This window comes from Amblyomma maculatum, chromosome 9 (genome assembly GCF_055883805.1).
Source record: "Amblyomma maculatum isolate TAMU_Amacu chromosome 9, ASM5588380v1, whole genome shotgun sequence".
NCBI lineage: Eukaryota > Metazoa > Arthropoda > Arachnida > Ixodida > Ixodidae > Amblyomma > Amblyomma maculatum.
In genome coordinates this window covers 13,530,945-13,542,790 of record NC_139352.1, presented here as the reverse complement: position 1 = coordinate 13,542,790, position 11,846 = coordinate 13,530,945, and the positions used below count along the sequence as shown (strand labels likewise).

Below are 11,846 nucleotides of genomic sequence, written 5' to 3'. Positions count from 1 at the left end.
GTGTGCTCATGTTTGCTGCCAAAGATTATATATTCTCCTCCTCCTTTAGCTACAGTATGCAGGTGGCGCAGGTCTCGCTAGTGTTCCTGTATATGCTCCCGCAGGAGCATATACAGGAACACTAGGTCTCGCTAGGTCTCGCACGTGCGTGCTGTGCGATGTCAGCGCACGTTAAAATCCCTAGGTGGTCGAAATTACTCCGTAGCCCTCCACTACGGCTCCTCTTTCTCTCTTTCCACTTTCACTCCCATCTTCCTCCCTTCCCTTACGGCGCCGTTGCGGTGTCCACAGAAATCAAGTGAGACAGTTACCGCGCCTTTCCCTTCCTATAAATAAATCAGTTTTAAATCAAAAATCGCACGTGTACTGTGCGATGTCAGCGCACGTTATAGATCCCTAGGTGGTAGAAATTACTCCGTAGCCCTCCACTACGGCTCCTCTTTCTCTCTTTCCACTTTCACTCCCACCTTCCTCCTTCCCTTACGGCGTGGTTGAAGTGTCCACAGAAAACAAGTGAGAGAGTTACCGCGCCTTTTCCCTTCCTATAAATCAATCAATCAGTTTTTAAATCAATCTCGTCGACTTCGATTTATTTGCGCAAACGGCTGATGTTGGCTCTTATGTTAATTTGTCTTTGCGGCTTTCGCTTGTGCACGCAGCGCCTCTGGAGGCGTCGGTGCGTACAAATACAATGCGCTCGCTGGTTCGTAGCGTTCGCTGCGTTCGTTTCTCGCGTTGCGTTTCCGCCATTTTCCTAGTGTGATTGCGTCCACTGTTTTGGCGGCAGGTGTCTATAATGATATAACGCCACGCCTGCATATAGGTGGTGTATTTAGGCCCGGTGGCGAAATCTGTGCAAGAAGGAAGCGATCCGGCTCTCCACCCAAGGTGAGGCTCGCAGTAGGGGGGTTTCGTGGCCAGGAAGAACTGGAAACGGCGGTATGCAGGCAAATGCGCAACCTATTAGGCGCGTCAGCGAGCTCGTTGCGGCTGGGTTCTGTGCCTTGTGGCTTTGTGAAACCCCATGTGACCGTCTCAACCCTGGCCCGTCATCTTCAGTGCTTTAAGGAGGAGCTCACGAGCCCGCTGCAACGATGAGCATTGAATACCTGCGCGAGTACGGCGACATGGAACCCGGCGACTACGACGGCACGGCGATGATTTCGCCGCCTCTTCGAGAGGAACGCCAAAGAGATCGTGACAGGTCAGTGTGCGTGTAACAGCAGATGTGCTGAAGATCGCTCATCACCTGCAACACATTTTGCTTTCAATTGCAGGGACCGGCGCAGCGAGCGAAATCGAGGCCGGGACCGAGACTACCGTGGTAGCGACCGCAGTCGAGACCGGGACCGGGACCGTGCGGACCGGGTGGACCGTGACTACTATGACCGCCGTGACTACGATGCCGTGTGTGCTGGTTTCTTGGACGAGCGCTTGGGAGCTGCTGCCACACCGCACGCCCTAACTTGTACGACGGTTGTCCGTCTCTTTCCTCTCCTCTTTCCCTTCGACTCCTGTCGCTGCAGCAGCAGTCGCCCCTGAGCCGTGAAATGGCAGCCCGCGACGTGGACTACCGCGACATCGATGAGCCGGAGCGGTATCGGCGCAGGGAGCGGGACTACGACGTTGCAGATGGGGACCGGGAGCGGTCTTCGCGGCGCCGTGACCGAGAGCGAGACCGGGATCGCTCGTACCGCGACCACTCGTGGGAGCGCGACCGTGGTCGAGACAGGGATCGCGACAGAGACCGCGATCGGGACCGCGACCGTGGCCTGGACCGGCGCGACGAGATACCGAACAGCACCATCATGGTCCGGGGCATGCCAGTTGACACTACAGACGCGGAGGTAGTAACACCGTTGGCATAACTTCTGCGATGTTTGCCCTATAGACCAGTAGAGTGCATTTTTTGTTTCTGCGCAAAATTAAAGACAGGACTTAAAGAGGAGACACCAAGGGACGAATGCCATAGGGGACTCTGGTGAGGCTGTAATCTGTACGATAATGCAGAGGCTAAGGTTTGGGGGCATTTATGTTGCTTGCAATAAACTATCAGTTGAAATCAACATTCGTCCCTTGTCTGTCACTTCTTTTAGTCCTGTCTTTGATTTTGCGCTGAAAAAATATGCACTCTACTTATCAAGACCAACTAGCCCATCTTTCTACGTTAACCCGTAGACCAATTTCTACTGCATTAGCATCCCAGCTTTTGAGAGTGATCATATTGCAATGTTTTAAGGGCTAGGATATTGCTATCATCAAGTTTGCATAGTTATTGGTCCCTCTTGTTTTGGAGGTTTGTGCCGTGTGCGGTATGCATTTTTCTTTTCATATTTAGGGATGTTGGGAACGGCAGAAATTGTGCAGCAGGGTGGCGCTGTTGCATACGTAAATGGAAAAGGGAGAATATATACAACCAAATCCACTGAAACCATTTGGGAATTATGTGCATTTCAGTTTGCTAGGCCATTACATTTTGCATTATGTATTACTTGGTGAGTGCACATCCCTGATAATGCACTGGTCCCTCATGTGGTTCAGCATTGTGATGGAAAGGCCCAGTCAGCTTGTGCTAAGATGCTGCCATCAGTTTTGCTAATTTGCACAATAACTGGCTCTTGACGGTTTTACAGTGTGCAGGCTGGTGTACAAACAGAACCACAAGCAGCAGGAGGCTTCAGTTGGAGCATGGATTGCTTCATATATCAATTGGCCTGCACCTTGAATTGAGTAAAACTGGGAACTATTGTACTGAAGAACGTAAACTGTGCATGTGTACCTTAGGCCTTATTGTTCTCGTCGTGCATCTTTTCAGTCTTCTGTTTTGTGAGTAGGTATGTAAGGTATAACTAGGTTTAGAAGACTCGGAGCTTCAGCTTTTTTTTTTCTCAGTACCACTGTGGAAAATTAAGGGCCTTAGGTATAAAGCATACTATGTATGTTATACACGGGCAGCACAGATGGTACTTAGAGCACACTGCTACAATTAAGCAGTATTTCTGCTTGATCAACATACAGCTAGGATTTAACTACTATTTGTAAACAGCCTCTCTGCTTGATAGCATAATCAACCTTTCACATGCACATAGAGATGAGCACACGAGTGAGTTCTCCGTTACTGTATCTGCTTGTCTTTGTGTGCGGGCTTGGTAAAATTCTTTGAGGAACATGTATTTTGGTATTTCATGTTCATTTGTTGCGTTGTAAAGGAGCCCATATTTGTTCAATTTTTGTCGGGAGATTTTATTCCGAATGTGTAGCATTCAGGTGTTGTTTTGTGCAACAGCCTTTACGTAGCCGATAAGGGCCTTTCATTAACTTTAGTGAACGAGCATGCTTGAAGCAGCATTAGGAGTGACTAATCCCCTGACTCGAGCTTTCATGTCTGCAGCTTCGAAATGAAGTGGTTCGCTATGGCCTTGAGCCTAAGGACATCAGGCTTATGAAACGCAAAGACACAGGTAGGCATTCCTTTCTTACTTCACTTGCTGCATGTCCTTTGAAGGGGTGTGCTTGAATTTTGTGTGTGTGAACTGATATTTGACAAAATATTCTTTTTACTGTGTCTGTGATTCTCATTGTGATGGTGCAGACGTTTTGGACACAGCCCACCACCTCATTTGTGTCTGTAACTCTTTTACGAACGTCCAGTTGTAGTGCCTTTGTTAGCACACACAGTCTTGTGTTGTTTTATACTAATAATAAAGTTCTATCATTTGCAAGAAATGTTACAGCTTGGCAGTGATTGTTAAAACTTGTTAGTGAGTTGTAAAATAAGGGAAGTGAAACTGAAATTTATAAACTGCCTATTTAATTGAATCAGGAAAGGTACATCTGTTCTAGATCATTGTATTAGTACTCGTAAAAGGTAACCATATGCTTCCTTTTAACCTCATACAGACATTCCTTCTCTCTATAAAGCTTTATACGGGCATTTTTATATATTCTTTGCAATGTTGCTTGGGCTTTTCAGGAAAAATAAACCCATAACGAAATGAAATAGAAGTACAAAAAGTCGCGCAGAGCCAAAAAGGACCCTCAAATTATATTAAGTTAAGATTAGGAGCGCTTCATTTACTTAAACATTTCTGACATTAAGCACAGATGCTTTTACTGCTTTTGAGTCGTCTTTGCATCTGAGGTAAGTCATAAGTTCTCAAGGAATACGCTTGCACAGGCGTGGATTTTTACTTGGGGGCCAATGCGCTACTGTTTGTGTCTCGTTTTGACACTACTCTTGCTAACTCTTCAGTGTGCTGCTTTTACACTTCACGTTACTTCACGTTACATATACAACCCACTGCCTGCAAGCATGCAAATGATTCATAAAAGCTACACTCTACCTTGACACATCGACTGGCCTTGACAAGCCCCACTTGTCTTGAGGCACTGCATGTCTGAAGAGCTATTAATATTACTCATACTCAAAATATTACAGCCCCATATTATGTTACTGGCTGGTAGAGTGTGCTGAGGCTTCAGCCATTCATGGTTTCTTAAATTGACAAATGATGTGGCGCACATGTCTAAGCTCAAGGGTCCTTAAATCAACTTTATTGACGTTGCTTGTCTCCAAGTTCTCCCTCTTCTCACAGTAATGCTAGCATGCTGTAAAGCACAAAACTGTGGCCAGAGCTACACATTCTGTGGCTTGATGTAATCTGCACCATCATGCTACGTCTCTGACCATGCAACCGTGAATACACTTACTCCTTACACGAAAGAAGTGACTTCAAGTAGTAGTACATTGTTTGAGTGATTTAGCTGGAGCCATGGAAGATGATCAAAAATTTAATGAACTGCAAGGCAGTTATTGTTGTGTCAGCCTTTAATGTTGCAGTTTAGGCAGATTGTTTAGAATCTTGTCGGAACGTTGCATAGCCACGTCATGGCCTGCACTGTTAAGAGAGTTATGTGTCTCGGAGCATTGTTTGAGTTGCGTCGCGTAAAAATATTCTTGCAAGCTTGCCAACATTTTCCTGCTGGTGGCTGGGACATGGATGATCGTGGTGGTCCTAGCATCTTCTAGAGACGACGGACTGCACGGGCATTCGGGAGAAAAATCAGAAAAAAAGAAAAAAAAATTCCATGGGGAAGCGAGAGCGGCCAGCGGAAAAGAGAGCTTCAATGTGTGCGGTTGTGCCGGGAAGTGTCGCCATGTGGTGTGGCGCGCGCGACTTTGTTGCCCATGGCGGGATACTAATGGTGCGCTTCCTTTGGCTTTGTGACCACCCTTTATAGGTGCCTCCAGGGGGTTTGCATTTGTGGAGTTTCGCTATCTCTCCGAAGCGGTTCGGTGGAAGGAACTTACAAAGGTGTCGTCCCCTCGTTCGGCCTCTTGGAAAAGCGGGCCTCATCTGTGTGCCCATCACCTCCTACCTCCTCACCTCCTCTTCTTCTGCCCTTCCCGGTTTCTCTGTGTCGGTGCCGGGAACAGGGTGTCTTTCTGACGTGCGCACGCATGTGCGCTTTGACATGTCGGCGGTGCCAGTGTGCAGGTGCTTTGCCCAGAGTCTCGTGAAATACAGTACACTGTGGGCTTTGCTCAAGCTGGCAGAACTGAAGTCGGAAACTGGTTTTAGTTAAAGGGGCGTTTTGGTTTTATTTGACCCTGGCATGCAGTTGGTGTTGGCAGTTTAGCCAGTGGCTGCACTGTTGGGCCTGTATTTCAAGCTTGCATTGTTTTCAGAAGTGTTGTTTTTGTCTTCACCTCTGGTCGTCTGATTGGGGGAAATGCCGGAATAGGTATCAATTCAGGTGCCACCGTTTCTGTTCCTGACGTTTCCACCAATCACGTGAATGCAAATATGGCAAAATAGACGCTTCTGAAAACAACAAAAACTGAGGATTATGGGCCCAGGAGGCTTAGTTCCTAGCCCTTACAGAGCCTTGCATATATGCCAAAAACATAGATTTTGTTTGTGACGATCAAAATACTTTGGCAGAACACTCTTTAGGAAATTTTTGCTTGGGAATTTTGGTGTCCGGTTGTAGCCGGCATCTGCAAACCTTAATATTGTGGACATAATGACTACCCACAACCTGTGCAACAGAAAGTACCGATAAAATGAATGTTGCCCTAATCAAGATGCATAGGTTTAGTTCTGTAACTGTAATTGACTAAGGTGCTTTTAAAATGATATCAAGGACAGAAGATGCCTGTCACAGATACCAGCAAATGTTTTTCTTTTCTGGCACTGCTGATTGCACTGTCACTGTGGCAGTTTGCTTTTTCAAAGGTTTTAATGAATGAAACACAGTGCGAACCCACGCAAGAAACTGACTAGTTACAAGAGCTTTTGAGACAAAAAAATCCTCATTATTGCGCCAAGCCTTATTCTAAATTGGTTGGGCAGATGCCGACCAATAACAAAGCAAAAACATTGCAGCTCCCATACGAAAGCCTTGTTCACATTGTGAGCCCAACCAGATGAGTTTCAATGCAGCACTCGCTTTCACCCTACCTGTGTAACCTCACATATAACCTTACACATGTGTAAGTTAAAACACATGATGCCGCCACCATTGGCCCTAAGCTAACATTATTTGCCAGTTTGGAATATAAATTCCTGTTAAAATTGCAAGTTCTGCCCTTAATGTTGTTGTATTCATAGGGAAAGCTCTACAAGAATATACCAATATTTTTATACTCATCTATAGTAGTCTGTCTCTAATTTTAATCTCTTTTGATCATGGTCTTTTAAAATTGGCATTAAGGTTGCGTTTTGGGGTTTCGTCCTGGTTTTCCTGGAATTTGGGAAAAATTGTGTATGATGACAAAAGCCAGAATTTGACCATGTTTGTAGTCGCTCTAGGTCCCATCACAGATTATATGAATGTTAAATGAAAAGGTAAAACTGTTGTACAGATATCTTCATTATGAAGTCAAATACATGGAGCTATACTTGTCAAGGAATGAGATTTATTTTTTTTTTAGTATAAGCTTTCATGAATGAACTCTGATTGTGAATTAGAAAAAAAGGTTTCATGCTGATTATGTATTATAATTGTAACTTTGTGGGGAAAGCACGTTAGGAGAATTTTTGATGTCAAGGCTGAAAATGACTGGTTTGGATGCATGTGAGAATACAGCATTCCAAGAATGCTTTGGCCAACTTTATTAACTAGATATTTTAGTCTAGTTACTCCTACTTATGCAGAAAGTGACTAAGGGCAAAGCAGTCAGTTTGGCTTCAGCCAGCCGTAAGACGATGTAATGGCCAAGCTTATTCGAGCGCTCTGTATGGGCACCATAAGCTGAAAGCAGCTGTAACTCCTGCAGTGTACTGTAGTTGACGAGTTAGCAGTTAAAGCCTAGGCTTCCGATTGCCTCTCCTCTTGAGCTGATTAGCCTAATGTGATGACAGACAAAAGCATCCGCATTTGAAAGATTTAAAACAGGAAACTTGCTTCCAGTACATGATGCAGCATATGCACTGGGCAGCACTTTCTGGCACAGTCGAATGACCCTCGACTGAAGTGTCAGGCCTGCAAGTCTGGGCAGCCATAGTGACTGTCGGCCAAGGCTCTCGTAGATGCATGCAGACTGTATAGTAGATAGTAGTCTTGGGCTACAGGTTTGTTTACCACTTTGAGCCCATCAGTCAAAGCCAATTATTGAGAGCAAGTTGGGATAATGACGCGTGGACATGTGCATTCAGATATAACTATTTAACAGCTGTGAAAGTTTGGCCTAGTTTTTACATAGGGGCCATGCTTGTTAGTGGCAGGCGTTGTTCCAAATTGGGATGTGTTTGAAAGGCTTGCATATTTGGCATCAGTCGAGGGTGAGCCATCACATCAAGCGTCTCTAGCATAATCGACATGTGTGTATTATAGCCGGAGCCTTCCTTGCCACCTCGCTTTTTTTTTTTTTTCTATCTACACGACATAGCTAACATTGCCTTGCTTGAAAGAGGCCAACTTTCTGTTTCTAACACCAGCCGCATTCACTCTTGTGTAACTCTTCTAAACTCACATAGCATTATCGCTGTTGTCATTTTGTTACAATTCTTCATGAGCAACACTAATGACTGCTTTGCAAGTACATAGATATGCTTTTGAGTTAGCCTTGACAGGCTGTAGAAAAGAAATTTTATTTTTTACATATGCTCTTAGCTTCCTAGAAACATACGTTGCCCCGTATGGCATTCTACATTTCATTTCATGTCTAATTTTCTTATTTGTCGCAGGAGCATTCCTGTTTAATGTAAAATTATTCAGTGGAAAGACTAACAGTGATAGCCTGATTTGTTGAGTAGCACAACCAGCATCGCCTTCTGCTGGGAAAAAACTTGGACAACGAGGAATGAACAGTATGCTGAAACAACATACTCGTTTTGGTTATAGATAGCCGAACAGTAAATGCCATTCCAGCTGGTACAAGCAGCATTTTTGATGTTACTGATCCTGAAATTGCTGGGCAAGTACTTTCTTCAAACTGTATATTAAACAAAACATAGACTGCAGAAAGCCATTTCTAAGTGAAACCTTTGTGTGAACAAGCCAATAGCTTAAAAGCAATAATGTTTTAAAGCTCAGTCAAGAAGGTGTGAATAGCTAACGAATCAAGTTTAAACGCCATCACTTTTGCTTATTAGAAAAAAAAAAAGCATTCTGTAGTTTGTGTTTAATTGACTTTCCATCTGGTGAGAACTCATCATAAAAGTCGTGCAGACTAGCATTAAGGAGACACCAGGATCAGGCCATGACTTCCTTGCGGATTATTTTCTGGGGACTGTATTCTTCTCTTGCAGAAAGAGACTGCTTAGACAGTATGTGATGCAAAGTTATCTCTGTTGCAACAATAATTACTTTTGCATCAGGTACCCTTTGAGATTATCAGCTGCTCCTCGACTTTAGAGACTCGAAAGGGAGCACCACAGCTGAGTTAAGATGGACGAAAGAGCTGTGCGGAAAAGCGATAAAGATCTCATGCCAGAGTTCGGCTGGATCGTTGCTTTGGTTACTGGCATAACTTACCTTAACATAACTCTTGCTTACTGGTTCTTGCCAAAAGTAAACATTTAACAGTGATAGCTTTCAGACTGTGGGTTAAATGCCTTGTCGCTTAAAATTCACATATTCGCATGCTCTCTCTTTCATCAGTTTAGCATAGGCACGCCTCAAATCCTGGGATATTTTCACAATGTAGTAATCTATTTGAATGTTTCCCTTTGGTGCTCGTGAAGACGGAATTGTGTAGCATTTTCGATGTAGCCGATCCTGTGGATCAGGAGAACATTGTTAGGAGATAGACATCTAGCTCCAAAGAGTAGTTTCACTTCATTTGCTTTGCTCCACTTTGTTTCTCTGTAGAATCATCCGTGACTTTGCTGGCTTCTTTTAGCAGAACATTGTTAAGTCCGAAAAATACTTCCTCAGATGCCTCTGGTCCAGAACGTATGCGAAATTTGGGCAAGAAAGTGCAGGGAATGTGTTACAAATTTTTCTTCACCTGTTTGAGCGTCGTTAGTCTTAAGTCCTTGCTAGACTTTTCCATTGAGCTTATACTTGAGCATAAGCACGAAAGGATTCCACGCTTACTTTTTATTTATTCATTATACCTCAAAGGCCTCGGGTATGGAGCATTACATGAGTGGTACAGAGAACTTAACTAAATTTTTGCTGGGAGTTACTTCTTTCTGCAGTTGTTTGAGCATTGTAAATCTGAAGTCCTTGCTAGACTTATAACCTTTACTGGTCCATGGAGTCCATACTTGAGCATAGACATCAAGTTGTTCCATACTCATGGACATTATCACATGGATGATGTTTCATTCAGAGAACTTGAGTAGATTTTTGCAGGGAGTTTCTGCAGAGTTTTGACATATTTTAACAACCTAAATTTTCTCACTTGTTGCAAATTGGTAGGGTTCTCAATTTACTGAAGGGAAAATGGACTTGAAACAGGAAATTTTGGTCTTATTAAGGGTATTTTCGGTTCTGTCATGCAGCATTGCTGTCCACATTGCCTTACGCTAAGTTGTTCAGGTGTAACATTCTAGTAGCAGCGCACTCTGTAATTGTGTAGTTCTGGAGTTGATCTTTATCTGCCTGGAAGGGAGGAAATGATGAGGCTGGTGCACTAAAGGTGTATTGGGGCTAGTACAGGAATTAACGTTTCTGGTCAGGTACAATGCACAGACAATCTCCAATTTTCTTTCACCCCCCTTCCCTGTTCTTCACATTGTACAATAGTAGTGTGGCTTACTCAAATAATTAGGAGGAAAATTAGTAGATTTCTAATAAGGGAGTAATTACTCATTGACATCCTCCCAAGCGCAGCCTTACGGCTACATTCTTCTTGTCTGTAGTAGCAGAATCATTAATTGCAGCAGCATGGAAACATTGGAACAATTCATGTCGAATACAGCTTCCTACCGCTGTCACATGGGCACTTTGGATCACAATCGATGACGATCGTGATTAAGCTTCAACCGCGATTGAGATGGGGGGTACTACACGTGGCCACTCAATTCCGATTGACAAGTTGTATCGCTACACGAGAGATGATGCTGTGCACATGATCATAGCCATCGGTTTATAACATGTGTAGAAACGCAAGCTTGAGCAAAACTTTGTTCTTTTTCAGACCACAGCTTTCGTGGAGGAGTAGCAGTTTTGTCATCCATTGGGCACGCAGGCAGTACTACAGGCAACTAGCAGACGTGGAAACTGGCAAGCGTGTTTAAGTCCACACATTTGTTTACCACTACCAAAACACACATATGGTGCCAAGATTAGACCATATTTTAGCAATTCAGATCACACAAATTTAAGCAAGAAGTTATTTATCTTAAAATTGTGTGTTTTTATAGTAAGTCGTTTTGTTAATCTTTACATTTAGTTCGGATATTCGATTAATGTCTGGGAACTAGGGTGGCAAAGGCAGCTTGATGGCAGCAGAGCATGATCGTGGGCGATCGCGATTGAATTCGCCAGCGTAGCAACGCTGGATCCACATCGAGCTTGATTTTGATTGACTTGATGTTGATCGAAAGTGGCAGCGTGGCAGTGGTTTAAGCACACTTGAGAAATTCCTCATGTACTTGGGTTGACTTCCCTTGTTATCAAGCTGCACACCAACAATGAAACAACACAAGGAAAGAATGGTAGGCTACCTTGTGGCATCGCCCACCATGGCATAGAGATTTAAACCACTCACACCTCCCACAGACTGAACCGCACTTTGGGGAGGAAGGTTGTCGTAATTACCACATGCTTCCAGGGCTTTCTATGGCTGGCTGTTGTGGGAATGAATTCATTGATAAGGATTGTCATCTTGTTGGCTTCATCTTTCACAGAAATGGTAACTCTAGCACAAGGCACATATTTCTTGGGATTAGGTCATGCGGCCGTTAGGAGGGGCTTGTGTTAGTGTAAGCTTCATTAAAGCTTAGCAGTAGCCCCATTTTTTATCGGGCACATCTAGTAAGGTGGCTAGGTTGACAGTTAATATTATAAATTAAAAAAAAAGTAGCTATCAAAAAATGTGAGGTGTAGAATTTCAGAGCCCTCTGTCACTAGAGAAACAGCACTTGTGCTACGGGCTTCACATGTTTGCAGTGTGAGTTGCTCAGAAACAATTTATTAAAGCACCATTGTGTAGGTCTGCTGGTAGTAAGCTGAGGGCTTGGGCCTTAGTGAGCCAACTAATTCATTTGGCCTTGTGGTTTCACACTGACGCTTGGCACTTTTTTTCAATGCCATGACTTTAATTCCTGCCAGGGGTAACTTTCGGCCATTGCCATGCATGTCACTTTAGTATTATTGAAACTGCGTAGCTGCCTTCATAAAACAGTGCCTGTAATCTGTGCATCATGCTCTGCGAGCCTAGGTTTTCA

The 11,846-nt window shown here is 44.0% G+C and overlaps 1 protein-coding gene across 7 annotated transcripts in view; it reads left to right on the top strand.

Annotated features, from left to right (window-relative positions):
* The first annotated feature begins 679 nt into the window (after window positions 1-679).
* The window catches only part of LOC146178361 (RNA-binding protein 5-A), a 42,979-nt gene continuing 31,812 nt past the window's right edge, over window positions 680-11,846 (top strand). For 2 of the 7 annotated variants that reach the window (XM_084578182.1, XM_084578180.1), the window contains exons 1-5: window positions 680-1,204; window positions 1,278-1,407; window positions 1,527-1,847; window positions 3,392-3,461; window positions 5,242-5,315. In XM_084578182.1, the coding sequence (XP_084434308.1) occupies window positions 1,095-1,204; window positions 1,278-1,407; window positions 1,527-1,847; window positions 3,392-3,461; window positions 5,242-5,315 (705 nt within the window). In that variant the 5' untranslated portion in view covers window positions 680-1,094. The remainder of the gene's footprint in view (window positions 1,205-1,277; window positions 1,408-1,526; window positions 1,848-3,391; window positions 3,462-5,241; window positions 5,316-11,846) is intronic. The other 5 variants (XM_084578183.1, XM_084578181.1, XM_084578178.1 and 2 more) reach the window with 4 other exon arrangements.